Source organism: Podarcis raffonei, chromosome 8 (genome assembly GCF_027172205.1).
Source record: "Podarcis raffonei isolate rPodRaf1 chromosome 8, rPodRaf1.pri, whole genome shotgun sequence".
Lineage (NCBI taxonomy): Eukaryota > Metazoa > Chordata > Lepidosauria > Squamata > Lacertidae > Podarcis > Podarcis raffonei.
The window spans coordinates 47,499,670-47,525,860 of NC_070609.1; the positions used below are offsets into that span (position 1 = coordinate 47,499,670).

The window sequence follows — 26,191 nt, forward strand, 5'->3', positions numbered from 1 at the left end:
CACAGTTACAAACACCATTAACAACGGACAAAAGTTATTAATTCAGCCACACACACACTTCCAGGAGAATGCTACTTTGGAGCTGGAAAGTCGTAGTAAACAGTCATGGAGGAATGAATACAAAACCCCCAGTTCTTTATGGCAGGAGATGAGCCCTGCGGAACTCAGAAGCTTGTGATTCTACTAACATAACTGACCCACCCAGAAGATGGATTTTAAGAACCATTTTGCATTACATCTATCTGCGTTTTTTATGAACGCTGATCAGTGGGAGGAAGAGGAAACAAGACAGCAATGGTACAAACTAACTGCAAGGTCACCTTACTCATGGTCCATAGCTTTGTCACCCAGCTAACAGCTTATCTGCCAGTGATAACAGGCAAGGTTCTTCTCACTTACCCCAAAAGCTACACAGACCTGAACAATAGCCAATCCAAGACAGTCAGCATCAGCAACCAGCCAATAGGAGCCAGAGCCTTTCCCCCACCAAAGATCTCCGTCACAACATTCAAATCCTCCATGGTTGATCCTTTGTCAGAAACATTTCGGAGTAGCATCCCAGGAGCTAGGAGTGAGGCCGTTCACATTGGGCTCCCTCCCACCTGCACAGCTCAAGACCCAAGCAGTATGAGATTCAGGAGCTAGCCCTATGATTGCTACTCCAGCGGTCCCGTTTCTAGGACAACAGTGGCCCAATTAAACTCATTACGAAGGAGCTGTAATCCAAGTAGGACCTTAGCGGATTACCCTCTCTGTTGGAGCCATTTAATCAGATCACCAAGGGAGCCCTGCCCTGCCACCCCCACTGAACTCAGAGGGTCTTTATGGACTGCAAGCAAGGATGATGAGGCAACAGGTGCTCCTGCCAGGTCAGCACGATTTAGCCAGTTGGCCCACTACAAAACTAGGAGGGTGCCCTCATCTGGTCAGTGCAAGGGTACTACTGCCAAGAGCAAAGCAGGTGACAAAACCATGCAGAGCCTTTGTGGAGAAGCATAGACACTGAGCCCTTTTAGGTGCCAAGCAGAGAAGGAATGCCAGTCCCAGGAACTTACCTGTTCTACAAGGTTAACATGAGGTGCTGTAAATACTGCCGAAACCCTTGGGGCCACAGGAGATGGAAGCTGAAAGACAGCCAGCTCACCCTGAAGGGGTTGAAGTCTAGGTGTGCACCCGCTTTACCCAACTTTTCGAAGCTTAGGAAAGTATTTGGAATCCGGAGCGGACACATCGTACAGCAAGCAGGATGTTTCCCAGTGCTGTCCCCGAGGGGCTGGGCTCCACTCTTGCATTCCTAACATTTCAAAGATAATCAGCAACTGGTACTGCCGACAGCAGAGGCGGGGAGTCTAGGAGGAGCCTCTGGCAGGCGGGCTAAGAACAGGTGAGCAAATCCCCACAGGAACAGGGCTTGCAACAGAGACCTGTAGCAGGAAAGAATGAAGCTGGTACTTTGGGCCACTATGATCAGAGTTTCCTACTTCTGTGTTCAAAACAGGAAATGGACAGAAAAGCAAAAGAAAACACATACCTTTTATCATGCCCCAAAGGTCTGACCCAAACATAAAATGCGTTTATAAGATCTTGGGAGTTTTGCTAGATGCAGACCTCATGCTTGTGTCCTTCCTATTTTACAAGCGATTAACATTTTCATCCTGTTCATCAGCATGCTTTTTACATCAGATGTAACCCAAGATTAGATGGTGGAAGAGTGGAACAACCCTTTAAGAGGCAGGCTGGTTGGCACTGCCATCGCCAACATCATTCTCTAAACTTGGACAAAGGAGGCCAGTGGAGGCAGCAGGGTCGGCCCTACCATGAGGTCACCTGTGGCGGCAGATGCTGAGGGGTGGGGAGGTGTTGAAGGACACTGCCTGCCCTGGGCCCCTAAACTAGCCTTCTACCCTCTGATGTGGTGGGATGAGGACACTGCCCTGTTACCAGTGTTGAACTAAGATTCAACTGGCTGTCTAGCTGACTTCTGTACATGGACCTGGGAAGGGGCAACATCTTGTCCTTTACCTCAGGCAACAAAATAGGTTGGGCTGGCCCTGAGCAGCAGCAGCAGCTTAATGGAGAGAAAGTCAGCTTGTGTGTTTAACACCAAGACTGTGAGGACAGGAAACCTGTTGGAATTCCATTGATATCTCCTCACTCGTGGTGCTAGCTTGCCAAACCATCCTGTTTTTTAGTTGCAACTGATGGAGAAACTAACAAGGACTCCCTGCCAGCAGGACTGAGGACTTGGTTGCATCCAACGAAGTTATATTCAGAGCAGACCCATTGAAATTAATGGACCTAAGTTAGTCACATGCACTAATTCCAGTGCGTCTACTCAGAGTAGAATTAATATTAGATACAACCCTAATGTCTGCTCAGTCTAGAAAACATGTTCCTTAAGGGGTGCAAACAAAACCTTGGGAGTGACAAATAGCATATTTCTTAATGAAGGCAGTAAAACAAACAAGGTATGTTTACCAACACTTGGCTTGCTTTGATTTGTCTGTATTGCATGAGCTGCCTCAACATTTTAGTGGAGGCAGAATAGAAATAGTTCAAATAATAATAAAAAAGAATTCCTGAGTGTTAGATACGCATGCATAGACATACATACACACTCTACCGAAAATGGTTTTTAACTAAAAAATAGGGGTGGGCTTGTGATTTACAGGGTCACATGCCAAGGAAACAGATTTCTAGCAGAGCAACCAAACTTGTAAAGACAGTAGTCAAAGGGGGCAGGGGAAACAACAGAAATTGTGGCTTCCCTAAGTTCCCTTATTAGTCTTAGCTGGCTACAGTTTAACAACCCCTGTAAGGAAACAAAAAGCAAAGCCCCTTCCTCAGAGCATTCCAGGGATAAAGGTGCTAACATGAGAGTATAGAAAAAGTGACCCTCCCCTTCAGACTGAAGTGGTACAGTCCATTCTCCCATTCCAGGACTGTACCATCCCATTTCACTATGTGCATAGATTTAACACAGGTCCACAAAGTGATTATATTTTGTACAAGCCCTCAGATGGCCAACAGGAGTCACCCCAACAAACAGGCAGTGTGTTTGTGTAATAAGAAAAGGAGGAACAGATTAGATGAGATTTATTATATTTATCCTGCTTTACAGTCCAAAGACACACAAAACAGCCTGTTCCAAATTCAGCTGCCGGCTCTTCAGACTCTACGATGGAGCAAGCTGCTCTAGCAGCTCACAAAACATGGCGACGTTTTTGCTAAGTCAAGAAATGAGTCACAAACCCTCGACTTAATCCAAGTGCATTGTGACTCACTCAGAATTTTAATTTTTTGTCTGTCTGAGCAAAGGCTTCTATGACGGAATGATTGACTCTAAGCAAATAGATGAGAAATGGCACTACAAAAGCACTGAGCCATATTTCCACCCACGCCCAGGGCTTTCCTTTCCAAGCCCTAGGAGCCTTACATGGATGCAGTAAAATAAGGAAGCACCCAGAAAAAGACTTGAGCAGACACCCTCCACTGGCCCCAAGAGGGAGAAATGGGAGGCTGAAAATAATTGAGGGTTTGGGTGAAGTAAACATGCACTCTTAGTGAATGGTCACATTTCCTTTAAAGCAGAACCAGGGACACAGGGGTCCTCCAAGTGCCGGACTACAACTCCACGAATCCCTAACCACTGACCACGTTGCTGGGGCTGAAGGGAGTCGCAGTCCAGCATGACATTCCTACTGTCTTCATTGTCATGAACTCCAGCTTCCCCCCACAACTGCAGTCTCTGACTGAAACTGAAACAAAAGAAATCCACATTCTGGGAAGTGCACATGGAGATTTTGTGCACATCTGCGCTGACTGTGGATGGCCGTCACAAAAGTTTGGTTTCCTGTTTCTAGAAGCATTTTGGAGTGATGGCATCACTGAGAAAAGCAAACCACAGAAATGGGGAAAGACCCTGGAAGGAAAAGGCAATTCTGTGTTTAGCAGAGGGTAGCTATAATTTTAAGGAGCATGTGTGAGGTATCTTCTTGTCAAGCAAAGTCAAGATGCGTACGGGTTAATGAAAGGGCATGCACGAAAAGGGCGACTGGGAAAAGGAAGAGCGACAACAATTGGAGGAAGTGGTTGCTTACCCGTCAAGCATCTCAAAGGAGGGTGTGCAAAGCTAAGACGCTTGGGAAGGGCTCTTCCTGCCACACCAAACAAGAACCTGTGATAACTGAAGCTGTTCTCTGCAGAGTTCACTTCTCCAGACACTGCAGGGTTCTTGAGTCTGTTCTATTTGGAGATGGAAGAAGTGACCTCTAATCCCTATTCAGCTATGAGTTCACTGATAGACACATTAAGGAAGCCATTAGCTCAGAGGCTTTCAACCTTTTTGAGTCCATGGCTCCCTTGAGCAACTACATTCTTTCTGTGGCACCCCTGTGGGGCTCAGGAGCCCAGTTATGTCACCCCTTGCCTCCAGAGCTGGCAGCCTCTCACTCTTTTTTGAACACCCTCCCTTGTGGAGTGTTCCCTCAGCCTCCTCTCCTTGCAAGTTCTCTGGGCAGCTGCCACCCCTGGTCTGTGAGCTGACCCCCCCACTCCAAAGTGAGGTGCCTCCTCACACTGCCCCACAGGGGCCTGGGACTTGTCTGTCTGTTCCCAACAGCAAGGGCTGGTATATTGACTAGCTGGGCTCCCTCCCTCACTTGCTTGCTTACTCCAAGGCTGCCTCAGCTCCTGGCAACCAGCACCCTCTGACCAGTCCTAGAGGCACCATTCTCCTGGGGAGCTTGTAGTCAGGGCTGCTGCAATAAACAGCTGTGCAAGCCTTTGGGAGGCAGAGATGCAAGAGGGCACCAGAGGAGGGAGGGAAGGAAAGAGGGACAGAGGCCAGTGCTGCTTGTAGCACCCCTGACCATCATTCAAGGCACCCTAGGGTGCCACGGCACAGTGGTTGAAAACTACTGCATTAGCTCTTTGCTTCAAGTTTTTTCCAACCATACAATGGGAATACTAACGAGCAGCCTCTTTGGGATTCCAATCGTGACATACATACAGACTGTGAAAAACTTTGCACAAAGAAGTTAGTAAGAACCATCAACCCCAGCCCATCATTTCTCCAGTGGAAAAAATCCCAATACAATTGTGCAGTGTGTTCTGATCAATTTCTAGGATAATGAACCAAACCTCTCTCTCCCACAGCTTTGGCCACTTTATTACCCTTCTTCTGAACATGTACATTTTTCTAGTTGTTTTAAATCTCCACGGTACTTCACATACATTTTCTCAGCCATTCTTGCAAGTTTGTAAGGTGAGCAAACTAATAGTTGTCATGAAATAAGATGGGGAACTGCAGCTTCCATGGGGAAAAGAGTGCAGGAGCTTGAGGCATCACCCCACCATGATTTAGCCGTGGCTTCTGAACCAAGCCAGTAAGCTGCCTCAGGCCATATTGTGACTTCACAGCTAAAAGTCAAATATGTGAAATCAGATACTTCCCAGATCACACAGGGTTAAGCTATACACTAGATTCAAGACGAAGCTTTTTTCTTACACAGAGGTAAGTGTGCAGGCTGGACATGGTTTGCAACAACAGCTCATGGAGGAGCGAAGCTTAATCCTTCCCTCCCCATCCATTCGCAGCTGTTATAAATAGCTTGTAAAAATTGAGTACCCACTGGCACCAACTGGGTTTTATTCTGTCACTGGGTGTGTGTGAATTTCCTCCTGGTGCCCCTGCCATCTGAAATGAGGCAGGAAGAAACCAGGGAATGGGCCTTTTCAGTTAGAACACTCCATTTATGCTATGCTCTCCCTTGGGAGGCTTGCAAAACACCCATTTCAATCTCCTTTCAGCGCCATGTGAAGACCTTTAAAAACAACAATCCAAGCCTTTCAGACAAGTTTCCCCTCCTGGAAATTTATGCTGCAACGACTGCTGTTTTTCTTTTTATGCAGTGTTAATTTTTATAACTTGATTTCACTGTGCTTTGTTGTAATTTTATTGTTATTTGGTTGGGTGCCCTGAGAATATATTATTGAAATGTGGGATATAAATGCAATAACTAAGTACAGCATGCCAACCTTCTATTCCTGTCTGTATCAATTAAACGCTTCTAGTCCTTATACCAAGGGTTTCACCTTTACTAATCAAAGCAGTTGGAAAACTTTGGTCTCCTTCACATACTCCTTCTGAGATTTTAGGAGCCATTGCCCACCACTTTCAAACCTGTATTTGTAGCTCACTGTTTAAAACAAAAGCTTGGATCCTATGAGACTGAACTTTGCAGTTGTCCTGCCTTGGATACAGGTTGCCCTCTCCCTGAAGTATGAATTGCATACGGCCTCTACTGCACAGGTCTTCACACCATCCTTAAAAACTCACCTGTTTCCAGTTGCTCTTTCTTAAGAGTATCAGCGCTGCTCATTTTTTGAGATTCCTAAGTGGCTCTAAACTGTTTTCATGAAAAGAAATTGCAGAATGGTTCTTCTATTCTATTGCCTTTTAGACTGCGGTCTTACAATTGTTTTAAGACTGCCTAATGTTCTCAGCGTATCTGACATTTTGTTTGCCTAAGCCAGCTCATGAAGGTTAATTCCCTACAAAGTGGCTGAGGAATAAATATATAAAAGCAAACACGCACAGCAGCTATGCTATCTATCCCTTACGTTCTGCGCAACATCATGCATGCTGATTAGTACCATTTAAAAATAAAAATTAAAAATTAAAACTGCAACATGCAGTAAGAGTTGTAAATTCAGGATAGACAGAAGATTGCATTTCCTTGTGCGATCTATAATAAATCCAGTTGAAATCCAGTTGTGGTGATGGCTACTGGTTCAGAGGGCTTTAGAAGGGCATTAGACAAAACCATGGAGGAGAAGGAGGAGGTCTTCAATGCCAGTAGTTTGCTGTGGTTGCAACAGTGGGGGAGGGCCATTGATGGAGGACTTCCCAGAGGCATCTGGTTGGCCACCGTGGGAAAGAGGACAGTGGATTAGAGGGATCTAGATATAAACCAGAAGGCTCTTCTTATGTTCTTACGCCCACCTGACTTCACACAGGCCCTGGCGAGGCAGGAATGAACCACATCCCCACAGCAGGGGAGCTGGCTAGGGCTCCCTTGCAGGCAAGACTGGCAGCAGCCCTCCCTGCCAAAGAGTCAGTCAGCAGTTCAAAAGTGCCCCTGCCGAGGCCTCCCCAGCTGCACGGCATCCGCCTGTGTTTATTTCTGGGTTCTCATTATCAGTAAGTAGCAATTTAAAATGGAAAAAACTGTGGGAGTGTGGCGGGGCGGAAACCTTAAAGCGATCAACTCCTAAGACACAAGGGAGAGAGCAGCGCAGCAAGACAGACGTGCTGCCATGCGGGGAAGGTTGCGAGGGAGGCTTCCCTACTGCCTATAGCGAGAAGAAGCACAGCGCTTGCCACTGCCAAACATCTGGCGCAGGAAGCGCAAGAGATGAAACCAAAGCACTGTTTGAGCTCAGCTAGTGTGGGGGTTGTGGTCAGAAAGCAAACCAAAAGAAGGGCAGAGCAAGGGCCATGTGCACACTTACAAAAGGAAGGAAAAAAATAGTCAAAACTCTGTGACAAGAAAAAATGATTTCTGGGACTGCTATAGATCAGCAAATGTTTACTATCCAGCATCATTTTCTCCACTAGGGATGAGGGGGGCCAGGTAGCATTTTTACAAGAGTCTCTTAGCATGAATTTGATAGCTGATATTTTAATTCGTGTATTTTATTGGCTGTATTATATGTTGTGTGTTTGTAATCCACTTTGGGCCTGATAACAATGAAGGGTAGGATAAAAAATTCTTAAAATAAGAACCCCCCCCTCAAACCTGGAGCTGGCCCCACCTATGGATGCCACACTCTGATTGCCCCCAACTTCGGAAGAGAGGGCAATAGCAGGGGCTAGGGACTTCCTTTGCAATAGTATCTTGGCTGGAGAGTTCATCTCTTCAGAAGGATTAGTCAGGGACAAATGCTACTAACATTTAGGCACTGTGTTAATTTTCATTATTATTCTCTTCCCCACTCAGCATACAGTGGTGTAGTAAACCATGTTTGGAGGGCTGTGTTTTGAAGACAGGAAAATGCTTGGACAATGAAATGTAAGGAGTGAGGAATGAAGAGAGCATAAAATGACCAGTTACTGGAGGTGGAATTCTGTCATTTGACAGTCTCTGCAAAGTAGATTGCTCAGTCGGCAGAGCATGAGACTCTTAATCTCAGGGTCATGTGTCTGAGCCCCATATTCGGCAAAAGATTGCTGCATTGCAGGGGGCTGGACTAAATGACCCTTGTAGTCTCTTCTAACTCTACAATTCTATGAAAAAGGGAATGGGCCAGCGGGGATTAGCTGGGTGGGATTGGGTTTAGGACAAGGCTGGGGATCTGTGACCCTTCGGATATTGTTGGATCTCAACTCCCATCAGCCCCAGCCAGCAGGGCCAGAGGTCAGGAATAATGGGAGTTGCTGCATTTCAGCAACATCAGGAGAGCAACAAGTTCTCCACCCCTAGTTTAGGAAGCTTCTAGTTACTACTGCATGTGCAGTAAACCAAAGACTCAGATCAATTGTTTTTCTTGTTCCTCAAATAAATGTTGTTATGCCTGAGTAATTGTCAGTGAAACCCACACTTAAAGAGTTTGAAAACCTACTGCCGATACCTACACCTACACAGTGCTGTTAGCACAGAAAGTGCGGCACAGCTATTTGAAACATTAATTGTGGTGTGTCGGTGTTATTAACACTTGCTCCATGGTCATTTCAACGTTCAATTTTATTACTAATATTATTTTTAAATGTTTTGTTTAAGCTGTCCTGGAGACCTTCCAGTCAAAAGGCAAGATAAAAATGCTGTAAATAAATGAATGAATTTAAGGCACTGAAGCCCCTATTCTCTGTTACCACCAAATGAAAGCTATGTTGTTTAAAACAAGACATTTATAGCATTAACATCATCTCCAGAAATAATGAAGGTCATCCAGTAAGACTTGTGGTTGAATAAGGATTCAAACTTATTCTTCTTTAGTCTAAGTTAAACACCATTACTCCAACTCTTTCCTCTCTGACCCTACCACCACTACCATCACCATGCCTGTATCCAGTCATACCTCTTCCAACCAATCACTGCCTATTTGTGAACACCTTTAGCAACCTCCCAACTATCCTGCCCAGTACTTAAACAAAACCAGGAATGAGGCCTGGCGAGTATCACCAGCACTCCCACAGTACTTCAGATCAGGTCAACCTATATATTAGGGATAACTGAGCAAAGGAAGAGGAAGAGAACGTAGCTCACATGTGAGCACCAGGAACATCTTATCTGCTTACAAAACAAAAGAACAAACAAACAAAACAGGAGCTTGAAAGCCAGGTTTCACTGCCACTGTCTCTGCTATGTGGCCCCAGGCCTACTGACTCACTCCCTAGCAAATACTGGGGTGCAGGATGTGCAGCTTACAAGACGATAGAATCTCCATCCCAAGATTCAGCCAAGAATGAGCAGCTTTGTGCCCTAAATCCAAAAAAGCAGAAATGAGGCATCCCTGAAATTCCTCCAGAGCTCTAACTCTATTCCCCTCTAGTTTACTGATTTATAACTTTTAAACAAAAACTTTTTTTTCCCAACCACAGTAACAAAATTCAAACAGTACCAAAATACTACAATCCTACAATTAAACAACAGGCCATTAAACAAGAGACAAAGTTAGTAACTCATATGCCACAGAAAACAAGCTTTTGACCTGGCACTCACTTAGCCCTGTGCAGTGAAGAGAGAAAGTCACTACTGGCTCACCTGGGTGGTCCCTATCTCCTCTCCAAGCTTTTCCTTCCTTGTTATCCACTGGGATTTACGTAGTTAAGAATGAGCCATGCAGGCAAACATCCCACCTATTGCCTTGTCCCAGGTTCAAAGTTTGTCTAGTATTTACGTAGTGCTTTAAAAGTTTTCTAAGGTCTTCACATGCATTACTGGAGCAATCCTTAAAAAAATAATCTTATCCGGCTGCCTAGTCAGTTTTATCATATTGCACATTTGAGGGTTGCTGAAAAGCTGTAATTTGCTTGAGGCCATGTCCAGACTTCATGGCAGAGGTGATATTTAAACCAGAGAAGTTCCTGGCTTACAGTTCAACATTTTTCAGCCTGGAACCCCCTTCCCAAGATTTTCATTTTAGGGATCCCACCACAACGGTTTGGAAGTCAGGAAGAAAAGAGGACATATTCTGAGACCATTACCTTTGTATTTCCCTTTCATCTTGAAGCTGGGGTTAATGCATCACCCACACTGAAGACTGGAGCAAGGCCTTGAGTACCAGTGTTGCTTGCTCTCATCCTTATCCCATGAAATGTGGCAGAGACAAGAGCTCCCAGCCAGCCAGCCAGCCAAACAGGGCAGTGTGTCTCCTCCCACACTTCCCTCCTCGCAGCCTGACATCACTGCAGTTCCTGCTGCTCCCAGGGTGAGTCAAAGCCACACAGCCATGGAGAGGCAAGAGAAGGAAGCCCTACCTCTGGAGGAGGCGGGGAAGAAAGAAGACACATCAGGAAGACAGAGAAGACTGTCTAAGAACTTCCAAGAATGTCAACAGCTGGGCTGTTTTTCTCTTAGCCAAAATATCACAGCCCTGGAACAAGAACAGAAGCCTTCATTCTTTCAGAACCCAAAGCTTCAACATGAGGTCCACTTCAAATTTTTCTTAGCATATATAGTAGTAAATGCTATAGAACTTATGACAAAACCCAGCCCCCCAAGCAGTAGAGCATCTGCTTTGCATGCAGAAGGTTCCAAATTCAGTCCAGGTAGGGCTGGCAAAAACTCCTGCCTGAACATCTAAAGGACTGTCATCACCAATCCATGTATGCTGAGCAAGATGAACCAATGATATGACTCAAGTACAGTGGTACCTCGGTTTACATACACTTCAGGTTACACACTCTGCTAACCCAGAAATAGTGCTTCAGGTTAAGAACTTTGCTTCAGGATAAGAACAGAAATTGGGCTCCGGCGGCGCGGCAGCAGCAGGAGGCCCCATTAGCTAAAGTGGTGCTTCAGGTTAATAACAGTTTCATGTTAAGAATGGACCTCTGGAACGAATTAAGTACTTAACCTGAGGTACCACTGTGTAAGGCAGCTTTCGGTGTTCCTTTATATGACCCCAAGGTGAGTCCAGAAACGCATGCAGCTATGTGGATTTTTCTCTCTCTTTTACACACACAGGCACACACACCAGTAATACTACCCATTGCACACTACCCAGTATATTAGGATCAGCTGACATATCCCACTTCATCTATATAAATTTGTAAAAGACAACAGTAACTCTTATCGCCTCCTATCACCTCACTCCCTTGCCAGAGCAGAGAGTTCTCCAATTAGCCTGGCATTCGAGAAGGTGCCATCTTAGAGGTGAGACTTTGTGTCCCCCCGCAACTAACCTGTTCTTTGCTCTGCCCATCCCACCCACCACTTTAGAGTGACCAGATGCAAAGGAATTTACAGATCTACAGCACTGTATTTAATAACTCACTGGATCGCCCATGGCAACCAGATTTTCCACACAGGGGAGTGAGTGGGCTGGCAAAGAGGGGGTGGATCTCTCCATTCCTCCTCCCACCAGCCTCCACTTTGCTTCCTCTGAACCAAGTCTGTCTCTCCTCCACCAGCCTGTATAGCAGAAGGCACTTTCTTTAACAAGCCTGTTGAGAAGCTTCCTCTCCTCTGTGGTCATCATGGAAACAACAAGCTACTAATTTCCTTAGCAGGTTAGTAAAAAACACTGCATGCTAGTAACTTTTGTGGGCTTATTTACAAGGCTGTTTAAATAGCTACATAAGAGGCGGAGTGTTTACAGAGACAGCTTGTCATGTAGGAGTGAGAAAACCACACCTAACCATTTCCCCCCTCTACACAGCTATGGAAGATAAAGGAACTCTGCCTCCTTAGCATCTGGTCACCCCTTTACTTCTCTTTCCTTCTGTAAGAAAAAGCCCCAGTCAGTCACCGCCAAACCACAGCCCACTCATGCAGCCCACCAACTGAAGACCAATCCCCCATATCTTTTTAATAAATGAATCTCTGAGCATGGCTAGATTGCCCTGAATAAAGTGATTGTGCTCTTCATAGCATACACCCCACAACTCTGATCATGCAGCAAGTTGTCCATGTAAAAAGGGACAGGTCCCAGCCAGATATGAATCTCCACACCTTCCTCTTTGCAAATTAAACCACCAGTTCTGTTTCCTTATGGTCAAGCAAAGCCGCAAAGCCCCAGGAAATGTCACTTAGTGATGCACCCAAGACATGACTATGGGTCAGACCTGAAGGGACACACAGTGCCTGTTTGCCTGAGCTCAGCTCCTTCCCTGCATCTCATACACACACCTTCATTTCCACATTCTACCTTATGGCAGAGAATTAGGTCTGTGATACAAAGAAATGTAATTTTGAATAACAGTGCTCTTGGTTGGCCTTAACAATCTGGGCAGGTTATAGTGAAGAAAGGGGACAGCTGGTCTCTTAGCTATGGTCTCTTAGCACAGCTATTATGGGAAGATGTCAGAAGACAACAATGGGGTACCACTAAACCTTACCCAGAACACAAAGGCAACACCCAAATCCTTTCAAGTAAAAGCTTTTGTCATCCTGTAAAAGGAAAGTTCTCTCCCTGGCTGCCTTCCTGTACTATGGTATGAAATAGCTACCGTATTTTTCGCTCTATAACACGCACCAGACCATAACACGCACATAGTTTTTAGAGGAGGAAAACAAGAAAAAAATATTCTAAACGAAATAGTGGATATATGATTTTTGTGGTTCATGCTGTGGCCACAGACATGTGATCTGACAGTGAGTTTGGAGTAGCCCAATGCAAAAATCCTGAGGATCCATGTGGATCCATGCTTTGTAACCACGGAGGAGGGAAGGAAGGGGAACCATGGATCCTCTGCTCACAACTGCAGCAGATCCCCCCGCCACCCACAGACATTCACTCCATAACACGCACAGACATTTCCCCTTACTTTCTAGGAGGAAAAAAGTGAGTGTTATGGTGCAAAAAATATGGTAATTAAATGGCTACCTTTACTAACAGGCCTTCTGCTTGTATGCAGCACATAGCAATCAACCTAGTGTCCCTCTGCCTCCAGGGGCTGGAAATATATTCTGGTGCTACAAAGTACCACAAACATCCCTAGTGCAGCTTTTCCACAGCTAGCAGCATGCAAAACCCATTTGAAATCCAGCTAAAGCACAGTTGCCTCTAGCATGCTAAGCCAGCAGGGTTTCTCCCTCCACATATCACCTTGGATACGCAAATGTCTACCCATGCCCTAAGTTTCCAGATGAGCTGGCACACCTCCACAAACCATGCACAAACCTTTAAGTCTTGAATCCTGCGGAGAGAAAGCCAAGCCTGACCAGTTGCCTACACCTTTTCTGTGTGAGTTCAGATTTAATCAAAAGTAGCCTTTCCCAAGGAAATAATCTTGCAAGGTGGAAAGCCCCTCAGAGAGCTCACTGTTGTCCGGAAGTAGCACAGTTAAACTCAAAACAGGCTCCTTTGAGTTCTTTGAAGGAGTCCCCTCTACTCTCTCTCTCTCTCTCTCTCTCTCTCTCTCTCATTCACTCATGGCGCCATCTGTAGGGTGGCGATTGCATAACGACAACAGCTAGGTATAAGTAAAACTTACAAACAGCATGTTTTTGAGCTCACTAGAACTTTTATTCTTATATTTATAAGATACCCACATTCCATCCTCCTATCCATCATTGGTCACATATAGTATAAAGAATTATTCAGGTTGGATGCAAGAATGAAAAAAAAGAGGGCGGGGAAGGAAACATTGTTTAGAGGTGTGATGAAAAAGGCAGAACTGGCAGTTTGAGGTGAAGTGGAGGAGGTAGGCAAATAAATAAGATGAAGATTTAATTAGGCTGGACCAGATACCCTCAGCCTGGCACCCTCCAGACATTGCTGGACTCCCAGTTCCCATCAGAACCAGCCAGCATGGCTAATGGTCAAAACCTCTGGAGGGAATTAGGTTGGCGAAAGTATGGGTTACACCAGGGCTCAGCAACCTAAGGCCCATGGGCCGGAAGTGGCCCGCAGAGATCATTTGACTGGCCCACGAGCCACCCCCAAACCGAGCTGCCCGTTTGTGTGCTGTGCTAAACCAGCACAGTGCAGCATGGAGACTCGCTTCCGCAGCGCCGGAAATCATGTCTGCATAGACACAGACACCGAAAATCACGTCTGTGCATGCGCAGATGCCGAAAATCACAGGTGCGCACGCATGATCTGGCCCACGGAGGGATCTATGCAGGACCGATCCGGCCCAGGCAAGATAAACCTTGCTGACCCCTGGGCTACACCATAAAAGGTAAAGGTAAAGGACCCCTGACAGTTAAGTCCAGTTGCAGACGACTATGGGGTTGCGGTGCTCATCTCGCTTTACAGGCCGAGGGAGCCGGCATTTGTCTGCAGATAGTTTTTCCGGGTCATTCAGTGCAAAACAATTCTCATGTCACACCAGAGTTTATTAGAACAAAGTAGAAACGACACCTCTTCCTTTGGAAATAAAAGCCTGCAGATACTATCAGAGTTGAGCTCTATAAGGGATGCACTTAAATACCACCTAACTAATCTGTCCCGATAACTAGCCCCCTTTTGTTGACTTTTTGGTGAACATATCTGGTTGCAAAGGAGGAGTGCCAGAGAAGTACATGGAGATGGAAACCAGGAGCCCCTCACCACCTGCCAGATCTCCGGAAAGCATAGCCTGGACCTTGCCTGCTCAATGTATCCAGGACGAGATTTCCTCCATTCATCAGATTTCAGCAAAAAAAGGAAAGGCGTTCCCTCTCTTCCTTGAATCCAGCCCCAATGATAGAATATTCCACTGTGATTCAGCAAAGTCCATCCCACTTCCTGCTTCTGTGCGCCTTCCCTTTAAATAGCCAGACAAATAAGAAACTGGAAAGGTGGTGGTGGTGGTGGTGGTTGTTTTTTAAGGCGCCTTAAGTTCTTGTACCCTCATTTCCTCTGCAGCCTGTGTTAGCCCAGCTTTCCTCCTCCAGTTCCCAAGCAGAGTTCAGTCCTTTCAGTGTGGATCAAGGAGACCCTGATTCTGCTCTACAAAGCCACCCAAACAGTGTGTATCACCAGATACCTCATTGGCCACAACAAATTCACTCCCAAAGCCCCTTGTGAAATACCAACACACAGAGAGATCCATTTGGCCTCCCATCACAACCAATGACCCTTTCTAACAACGTGCCCTCAACACCCCAAATTTGACCTGTCTGTCTGATGCAGATGACTGGGTGACAACATACCAGTCAGACAGGTATTGCCAGCTTCATGGTAGCACGTGCAGCACTTCTGTATAGAGACAGGTGCTAAACACTTGGAATTCCTGTTCCCCAGCGGATGTTGAGATTAGCCAAGTTCAGGACAGAAATTCCTGAGTGATTACGTATGACCCAATCTGTATTTTGGCATTTGGTAGGATGTGGAACAAGACTCAGTGTGCCAGACCTTGGTAGCTCCCAGACTAGAAACAAAATGTTTGTTAGTATTTCTGTTATGGGTGTGTTGAGAAAGTGAGGGAACAGCTGCTATCTGCTTCCAGTGTCTTCAGGAATGGCAGGAGCTAGCGAACCACCCATTTGCAAGCTGATAAGTTTTTCAGTTCCTAAACGGAAAAGAACCTTACATACATTACACGAGAAGAGCACTTCTCAGCTATAACATGCAACATTTTCTTGGATCAAATCAAACACACCCTCTGAAGCATACTCTTTCTGTGATCATACTAACCAATGGGAGGACAGCCACAGATAGGTCTATTAGCCCTGACAGCTAAATTGAACCTTTATGTTCAGAGGCAGAATACAAATGAACACCAGTTTCTGGACAGCAAATGGCAGTGGAGGGCTGCTGCCTTCAAGCCCTGCTTGTGGGCTTTCTAGAAGCATCAGATTGGCAGCTGTGTAAGACACAATGGTGGTGGCCTGTCTAATCCAGCAGGACTCTTCTAATGCAATAAACTAGAATACTAGGAAGGCACGTGCTGGTTGCATCCTGCCTTCCTGACCTTTCCCAAGCCCAAGCATCACCCAGAAGAACATGGAACCTGTGGCATTTCACATATTGTTGGATTCCAACTCTTAACAACTCCAGCCAGCACAGCCAATGACAAGTGATAGTGGAAGCATGGTGCAACAACATCTGGAGGATCAATGTCTTGGTATAAAAATGTTGATTCTGCCCCCTTACTATCAGTAGTTTACTTATTACGGATTTATTATTTATTTATTATTTCCAGCAAACCTCCTTGGATTGGGGGAGACTAAATTTTCTTTTTAAGCTAAAATAAAATTAAGGAGCTTTGTTGGGTTCCCTAAAACTCCAGTTCTCCCAAAATGGTTCAGCATTTGGGACTCAGTGGTACAGCACATGCTTTGCATCCATAAAGTTCCAGATTTGATCCCTAGAATCTCCAGTTGGGGACTGGCAAGACTCCTGCCTGGCTGGCAGCAGATCTCCAGACCTTAATATAGAAAATACTACGCCATATAGACCAAAAGTGTGACTCTGTATGCATAAGGAATCCTCCTACGCTTCAGGGATGTAGTTGAACTGAAGGTTGGCAGTAGAGGGCAGTGTAGAGCAAGCCAAGCTGCTACAATCCTTGCAAGAACAAGAACCTGTTACTTTGCTCTCCCCACAATGCCTAGGGGCTCCTACAAACCACTGTTTCTAAGATCATGAAATAAGGTGCCCTCTACCTAGATGAATGAAGAGGCCAAAATGGCTTTTTATAATTAGGTGAGCAGGCTGGTACTCAATAGCTGAGTGGTAACATGGGCTATGGTCTGCCATTATCCTGTGTCTTGCTTACTTGTTTATGGCAAAAATATTGAACTTGAATTTGGAAATTCCATTTTAGCTATCAGAACCAATGCATAGAATTCTCTTTTGCACCTCCAAAATAAGTTGCAGATCAGCTTCGGTAGTGACACATTTCCACAGATGGGTCCTCGTACACATATCTAGTTGCAGAAAACTCATCTCACTCAGCCCACAGAGGCCATCCAAAAAGGCAGTGCTTTTTTTCTATTAAAAAGTTTAGGGGTACTCTCATTTTCCTACTCTACTCATATTGAAATACTGCCCCTCAGTGAGGCCAAACTTAGATTCACAATATGCTTTGGGGTATGCGTACCCCTTCATGCCCACAGAAAATAAAGCACTGGATTAAGGTATCCAGAGGATGGCAGATATGAGGGTACAATGAGGGCCATGGATGGACTACTGCTTTTTTTGAATAATATTCAAAGTGCAGACTTTGTCAGGTAATCAACACACTGGCAACACAGTCTCCCCCCCCCCAACCTTGAAAAACAGTTATTTAAATCAAAAGCCTTGTTTCCAGTATCTGAAAAACCACAAAAAACCATTGTTATACAAGGTTCTGCTTCATGTTCCTACAGAGCCAAGGCCTAAGCATGTTTGTGCAGATATTAAATCCCCAGGGAATTCAATGGGACTTGCTTCCAATTAAGGATGCTTTGGTTTGCAGGATAAGATTCTGATCTAAGTACCAGTGATAGGCTTAAAGAAGCTGAAAATGAAAGGAGCAATAAAACAAAGATAGAAGAGAAGGCAAACTGGCTTCTTTTTTGAAAGCCTCTTTTTTATACTAGCTGGAGAAAAACAGGAGGGGGAAGGGGGGACTATCGCAACCAGAACTAATGATGTAAATGTACATTCACATTTACATAATTTATTTTAAGTGCCAGATTTGGGCCTGCCTGCTTCACCTTGGACTAGCAGCTAATTAACCATTTATTCATAAAGCACTTTAAGGTTTTCAGATCTTTTTTTCCTGGCCATCTTTTTCCCCCATCCACAGAAGGCAGCTTTAGATTGAAACAGGCTATGCCATCTCTCTTGGGAGAACACGGTGACAGGCATGCGAGGAAGACAGCATGCACTGAGCTGCGACTAAGGTTAATGGGCTCGTGCAGACTTCCCTCCACCCCCATCACTCTTTCAGCTGGAGAAGAAGACCCTTTAAAAGAACTCCAGTGGTTTCCCTGCCCCCAGTTGAAAGGCTGCTCCCTGAAGCATCATTTGATGCTAAAAGCTTTCATTTCATTCGGGATCTCCAATGTGAGTGCAAGAAAGAATTTATTCATGGGTAAAAAAAGAGCCTGGCACACTCTACCTCCTTCCCCATCTGCTTCTGCCCCGCCACCCCACAATCTGGGCTGCCTCATATTTAGAGCGTTTAATGCCTTCTTACTGAGGAACACAGAGCGTATATGGGAGACAAAGCAACAGTTGAAAGGAACACGCAGAGGGGCAAAGCAGAGAGAGGAAAGAAAGAGTGCAATCCTATCTGTTTGAAAAGATTGGGAGATAATGCAAGAAGAAAATAAATGACTGCTTTATTTCTTACATAGATACCTAGGAAGCTACCTTATACTGAATCAGATCATTGGTGCATCTATCTCAGCACTGTCTAAATTGACAGGCAGCAGCTCTCCAGGGTTTCAGGCAGAGGTCTCTCCCAGCCCTACCTGGGAATTGAACATGGGACCCTCTGCATGGAAAGCAGATGCCACTGAGCTGTGACACTTAACACTCAAACCCACCTGTCCTGCTATGTCTATACTGGGTCCGCCTCTCTTGGCCTAAAACAGCAGCTTCCAGGCTTTGTTATAGAGAAGCATGCAGGTCCTTGGAAGTTGCTTAGGGTTTCTCAATACAAACATAAATGCGCATGTGATATCCCCCCCCTGCCCATCCCAGTCATATATAACCATGTGTCTAGGAGTTATCCTCCACTTAAACAGCTGTTACTCTAGGAGAATTGCTCATGAAGCCACTGATATGTCTTCAACACACAGTCTATCGCAGCCGTCACCAACCTGGTGCCCTCCAGTCACTTTGGACTAAAACTCCCATAAGCCCCAGTCAGCACAGGGAGAGATGTGGTCCAAAACATCCGGAGGGCACCAGGTTGGTGAGGGCTTGTTAATCAGAAGTTGAAACCTATATATTTAGTTCTATAGAAAATGTTTCAGGCTGCTTTTCAGCTATGCAGACCCTCAAAATGGCTGAAAATAAAACAATAACAACCCTTCATAAAGGAATTCATTGGTAAAACACACATACTATCAGTAGCTTTATACCATATTAAACATAAACAGTCCTAGTTCTTAAAAGGCTTGGTGGAAAAAATGTATTCACAGACCAGCAAGAGGGTCTTACAAGGGAAATCTACAATGCAAGCCCCCCACCCCACAAAAAAAGCTAAATTTCTGGTTGAGGTTAATCTTATTGTGGATGGTGACAGCACCTATAGCAACATCCCTCCTTGTGAACCTTAATTCACTGTTGCAGAGTTGGGAGCGGGGAGCCACTCTGGGAATGTGTTTTGAGAGCAAGATATATCTCTGGAGAAAGCTGTTCCTGAAAGCCTGTGGCCCTCAAGATGTTACCAGGATCCAACTTTCACCAGCCCCAGCCATATGGCCCATGAAGAGGGAGTCATAGTCCAGGAGAGTCAGGGGTTCCTCAACCCTACCTTATGCCAGACCAGTTACAGCAGCAATGGGGGACCAGCAGCTTTAATTTGGCTAGAAGCAAAATGATAAACCCATAAACCGAGAAGAGAATAGGTGAAATGAACTGGAAGCAAATAGCCCTTGACACAAGAAGGGTCCACTGATAGGTAAGCTGCTGTATGGCAGGGCTGGGTGGGCTTCAGGCTTTCAATTTGCCTTTTTTTAAACACACACACACCTGGGAAGAGCCACCAACTGGAGACAGTTGCAAAATATACACATTTCAAGTTAAAGACGCCTCTCAGCGCATCCCAAGCCCAATAATTCGTTCACAGCATGAGAACTGAGCTCACAGTGCTTTCACACTAAACATTCGCCCCTGGTTAAAGTTTCTTCTTTTCATCAGCCTTCCTGATGAAAAGTTGGTGATGCAGCCTCTCTGGTTAGACTACTGGGAGCCAGAAAACCTTGCCAATCCGCTATGAATGGCTCTCAGATCTACCAGCAAAGCTGACTCTACCCTGCAACATAGGGCAAGGACACTTCAGGCTGCAGATATCACCCCCCTCTCAGGGTTAAAGAGGTCCTTTGCCCTCTCAAATACCAAGGGACTACAGGAACTCTTATCAATACCACACGTCTCAGGGGAAAGGTTCTTCCTTCTTCCCGATGCACACCAGCTCATTTGTTCTCATTAAATTTTAACAAGAACAGAGCTCTAGAGACAGAGGCAGTGTATGTGGTGCTCTCCATATGCTTGTAGTTCTTCAGCTACATCTGGGCAGCCACAGGTCCCCCATCCCTGTAGTATAGGTTTGCTACCAGAAGACTATTCAGTGCATCTTCCTGTTTTTTGTCTGCAAGGGTCCCCTGGTAATATATTCAGATTAAAAGCCCCACACCATTCTCTGTTCAAAGTTGGAAGACTAGACACAATACTGTGATACAAAATTCACCCATGCCCTGCATCTAATTTGAGCCACAAACACAATGCTGTTATCCCCACCTGCACACCACTTCCACTTCTAAGGCTTGGTGTCCCTATTCATTTCCCCCAGAATGCTACCATGTCTTTCTTTTAGAAGCAATCAGTATTCTTGCAGCCTTGCTGCTTCCTTTCCAATCCAAAACAGGCAAAAAGGAAGACAGGTAAGAAGCAGGGAGGTTTCCAATAAACTTGGAATTTCTCTCTCTGGTTTTGCTGCCACAGGCCATTTTCGAGCCAAGTGCTATTCACAGAATTTGTACGCAATGTGTATCCACAACAGAGAGAATTGTGGGAAAGGGAATTACCTTCTAGGGTTCACTCCCATCCCTAGCCAGTAGCACCATCTTGGTATCGATGCAGTGAGAAACGGTTGAAAGAACTGGATACGATCAGCCTAAGTTATAATAAGTTAAGGAAAGACATGATTGGGATCTTCAAAGATCTGAAGAGCTGTAACACAGAAAATGAAGCACTCATTCTCTCTTGCTCCAGAAGGCCAGGCCTTGAAACAAAGGCTGGAAACAGAGGGAAGCAGATTTCAGCTAAGCCTTGGGAGAGGCATACCAATGATATGAGCTTTCTGATAGTGGAACAGACTGCCTCAGGAAATGGTGATCTTTCCTTTTCTGGAGGCCTTTTAAGCAGCAACTGGACAGCCATCTGTCAGGGACTTTGCAATAGTTTCACCTTGAGTTGCAGATTCTGAACTGAGGAGGAAGGTGGACTAGATGCTCTCCAAGACAGCTTCAAACTATTATGACTCTTATCTCAATTTCCTTGTGCAGATCTCATCCAATGAGCAGGTCTATAGACTGCTCTGCACATGGATGCACTCAAAACATCCTATGCTCTTTATTTCATGCATTCACAGGCTCTCTAGGACAAAGCTGGGTAAGCCCGTGAGTAAAATGTGGCTTACCAGGGCTCCCAATTTGGTTTATGAGGCCATTTCCCCTAAGACATGCTCACCACCCCACACTTGACCAGATATGAGGCAGGCACTCATGTGGCAACAACTAAATGTTTGGGAGCTTAATGCAAGCTCCCAATTCTTCCTTTCAGCTAGAGCAAGGTGAGCTCCCACTGCCAATCAGCTGGTGGGAGATGAAAGCAATTTCCATTTTGCAAACAGCCCTGCACTACTCCTTGGTTTTTGGAAGTTCAAAAAACAGTGCAGGGCTGTTTGCAAAAGGGCTTTCATACAGTCACACACTGAGCCTTGAAGCCCCAACAACTGGGCTTCAAAGCACAGTGTCACCAAACATCATAGAGATACCAAGGTGATTGATTGACAGAGAGACAGTTCCACTCACCTGTCAAATCTGGCCTGCTAAGGGTTGGAGAAGATCAGGATCTAGGGCAGAAAAGATTCCCCACCCCTGCTCTGAGCTCCACCAGTGACACCGTACACTACAAAATGGCATCTATCCTGATGTGTTCCCTGCACCATGGCGTCTCTGCTCCTTTCACCAGCAACTGAAACCAACTTTTGTAGCTCTAAAGTCCTGCAAGGTCCTCAGGCTGTACTATAGCAGGTGGGCATTAAGCATGGAAGCTCAATGGCCTCTGCATGCTGCCAAACACTGATTAACACTGGCCTTGCCAAGAGCAAATTGCTTGCCAAAGGAGCTGGGGACAATGGGACTGTGCGAGCCAGACTGCCGCTGCTGCAGTGGAAAGAACATGAAGCAGAAACGAATTAAATTTATTGCTGCCCATGGCTGTGATGGAAGGTTCTTCAGACCACTACCAAGAAAACAGGCATCAGATTATGTTGCAATAAAATATATGGGCAAGTGACGCCCATGATGCAAGTAAGAACGCCTTACTCATTTACTGTTGGTAGGAAACGAGCAAATAAAGGAAATGCGTATTATTTCTGCAGCAAAACCATTCCAGCATCTGTCTGGCACTCAGGGAAATAATAAAGGTAGACAGAAGGAAAAATTCAAAATCCAGAATTTAAAGTCTTATAAATCATCTGAATGGCCTCCATCCTTAAATTATGGTACTCATCAAGAAACTGATCCTTAAAACTGCAACTCATTGCTGCACCTCAACACCAGCACAAGCTGGTAGCAGCTAAGAACGTGAACCAAGATGCCCCTACGTTGTGGCTCATCTCAACCATGAAATCACCAACTGACCATAAGAGAAGGCATATTTTCTCATCCTCAAACATCCAACCCCCCCCCCCAATACTGATTTATCAACAATAACCTACCTTACCGGATTGGATGGCCTTGGACTGCTGGTTGCCATCTGTCAACCCTACCTATTTCACCTGGTTGTTGTAATGATAAAAAGTACACACACCCCCGAGCTCCTCTGTGGAAGGGTAAGATAAAAAAGTAACTAATAAATATACATACAAATTACATACAAATAAACATACAAATTACATCATTCTCTAGAGATGTGGCTGTTTACCTTGAATAAACCAACAGACACACTATTTCCCTTTCCTTGTTAAATAGTCCCCCTGCTCTTGTAGTCTTAAAGCAGAGATGAGGAACCTGTGGCCCTCCAGATATTGCTGGACTACAGTTCCCATCAGCCCTAGCCAGACTGGTCAGTGGTCGGGGTGATGGGAGGCAGAGTCCAACAACAGATGACACCAACCCCGATATTCCGCTGCAGTCTTGCAGCAGAGAGCAGAGGCGGCTTCCCAAGGGCACATTTTTAGAGCAGCCTGGCTGGGAGCAAACTCGAAGCAGAGGTCAAAAGCGGTTAGGAAGCTATTTCTGGCTTTAACCTGGACTTGGTCCATTGAGAGCTGCAGTGCAGCATGCCCATCCTGCAGTCCTTTTCGTCTGGGCATTGCCAGCCTGACCTGCCAGCAGCCCAAGGGACAGATCCCAACAAGACTATTACAAGCAGCAAATCCATCACAGGTTCATACAGAACAGCTGAAGTCACTAGAAACACAATTCTACTGCAGCACAGCAGCAACAAGGGAAGGCAGAAGTTGAGTTTCAAGAAAGCATCACTTTGAAGTAACTGCATCCCATCTGCTGAAGACTTGTATCAGTGACTTGGCACTAGGAGTGGGCAGATCAGTCCATTTCTGGCCTGTACAAACTTTGTGCATGCTGTTTCCATATAGATGTTTTTTACCAGTTCTATATCAATTATTCTAAATATATTTTACCCTAATATAACTCATTTTGGTCCATTTTTGTGCTGAGAACTGCAAATCTCAGAAAAGGGATGTATCCAACATTAGTCCTACTGGTTGCACACCCACTGAAATTAATTAACTTAGATATATTAATTTCAGTGGGTCTACTCCCAGTTTAACTTGGCTGAATGCAACCCAAGGTGTGAAATCTGAAGGATAATTACATTTCGATCTGTGTGTTGGTCCGGGAGGCGTGAATTAGGTCAGTTTGCTTAAAAATGCAGACTGCACAAAATTCTTCTCCATCCCTCCTTGGAACTTATGAAGTGTACAGCACAAAGAGAGATGCTCCAATGGAGAACTAGGCAAAAAAAAGGCACCACTACAAAACGCAGACTCGGGGATCTCATAAATGCTTAGACACCAGAAAACTTGACCTAAGCAAGGAGTTTTATTCCTTTGTGGAGGGCTCCTGCCTACACCTACATAAACAAGCACAGATATATACAGAGACCACATGTTCCTGAATTGCTCTCTTCTTCGCCCACCTCTCAACTCCAGCCCAGCCCACAAGCAGCTTTGCAGCAATTATTTCAGCTAATAAGCTGTCATTTGGCAGAATCCACGTGGCTTTTCTACATAATCAACCAGCACAGGCATTGTTTGCTGTTGAGGGCTCAGGAAACGACTGCAGTCTAATTATTCTACAGACCTCCCATTAAGGGGAGGAGGGAGAACTTGCAAGATTAATAGGATCCTTTTTTTAAAAAAAAGCCTTCAAGAAGCCAAGAGACAGAACAGATGGCCTCCTCCATTAAAAACAATATACTGTAGTTTCAACTATATAGCCTTGGTCTCTGTTCAATCGCATAGGTTCCCAAAAATTGCATTAAACATCTGTTGATCGCATTGGTTCTGGTTATTAAACTCTACAATATACCCGTTGTCCAAACTGCAATTATCCAAATGGCTTGGTGGTCTGAAATAGCTGTACGTTCCTACACCTGTTGATGTAATCCAATGTAAATAACCACAGTTGCATTCATACAGACTTTTGCTAATCCAATCCCATCAATGGGGTTAATAATGAAAAATAAATAAATCAATATTTTGCACACATTTATCAGCACAAGGATTCACCTTTTTCTCCTTTCTACACATTAGGCCGTGTTTGACCAGTTCCACCCAGGCTGGGCCAGGAGCAGAGATCCTTTACCATACAAAATAAATAAATCCCTGTTCTTAAGAAGCTGTCATGTCAGAGAGGCGGCTTACACTAGGAACGCTTTCCCTCAAATCTAGTTTACTCTATGGAGGGCTTGTTTTGTGAACTACTTATCAGGGAGAAAGCTTCTAATGCAGCCTTCTCCCTGACATGCTACATTTCTAAGGGCAAGGATTTGGTTATTTATTTGTATTGAGGAACGCAGAATCCTATGAGTCACAATCTGAAGTAAAACCGCCCAGATGCTGAGCTACAACCCACATCAGTAAGAACTAGGAGCTTTCTTCCTTTCCTTTTTCCTTCATTTTCCCGTAACACAATCTGCGTTAACAAGCCTTCTTCCTATCTAGCTTGGCACCTCACTCCCACAGTGCAGAAAATCAGATGTGGGAATCAAGTTATCTTACTGTGAAAAAAGATACATGCTTTTGTTTTATTGCTTGAATTATTTAAATTTAGTTTTATTGGTAATTTTTTATTATTGTAAAGCACTGTAATTTTGTGTTAACACTTTTTAAAAAGGGGGGAGAATCAATACATTTTATAAAGGAATAAACAAATAAAAGCCACCCTTTTCACAACTTAAAGGGACATAACTGTATTATAATATTTGGAATTTCTTACGTCTTTTAATCCTCACCCAGCTAAGGGGCTGTCACATGGAGGATGGCAAGCTTGTTTTCTTTTGCTCTGAAGGCTAGGACCCAAACCAATGGATTCAAGAAAGGAGGTGCTGACTAAACATCAGAAAGTATTTTCTGACAGTAAGAGCTGTTCAGCAGTGGAACTCTCCTTCACTGGAGGTTTTTAAGCAGAGGCTGGAGGACCATTTTTCATGGATGTTTTAGTTGAGATTCCTGAATTGCAGGGAGTTGGACTAGATGACCATTGGGATCCCTTCCCACTCTACAATTCTATGATTCTACGAACACAGAGTAGCTAAGAGAATGCTAAGCTTACAATCAACAGCCTTAAACAAAGGAAGATAAAATCCAAGGGTGCTATAAAATACGATGTGAATCATAAACCTGGCTCATTGAAATAATATATGGACGACACCAGGGAAATTTCTGTAATATTTTCAGAGCAAAGCTCTGCCCAATGAATGTTTTTCTTCCTCTCAAAAAGATTTTTGGCAGAAAATGAAAGAACAATTGCTTGCCGCTGCAGAGGCTGAGGTCAGATGGTAAGGATTATAAATACAGCGGCTGGCAGGCTGACAGCTCTCCACAGGTGAATATGCTGGTGACTTTGCCATAAGCTTTGCCATATCGATGACTACTAAACCAGACAGGTTTGGCATTCTC

General features: G+C 44.9%; 1 protein-coding gene across 7 annotated transcripts in view; it reads right to left on the minus strand.

The window, feature by feature from the left end:
- Positions 1–26,191, minus strand: part of RIPOR1 (RHO family interacting cell polarization regulator 1) — a 96,572-nt gene that overhangs the window by 33,331 nt on the left and 37,050 nt on the right. The window contains exon 1 of one of the 7 annotated variants that reach the window (XM_053399759.1): positions 10,211–10,331. The exons of 5 other annotated variants lie outside the window; for them this stretch is intronic. In XM_053399759.1, the coding sequence (XP_053255734.1) occupies positions 10,211–10,229 (19 nt within the window). In that variant the 5' untranslated portion in view covers positions 10,230–10,331. Of the gene's footprint in view, positions 1–1,055; positions 1,255–10,210; positions 10,332–26,191 lie in introns of those variants that run through there. One more of the 7 variants, XM_053399763.1, reaches the window with a different exon arrangement.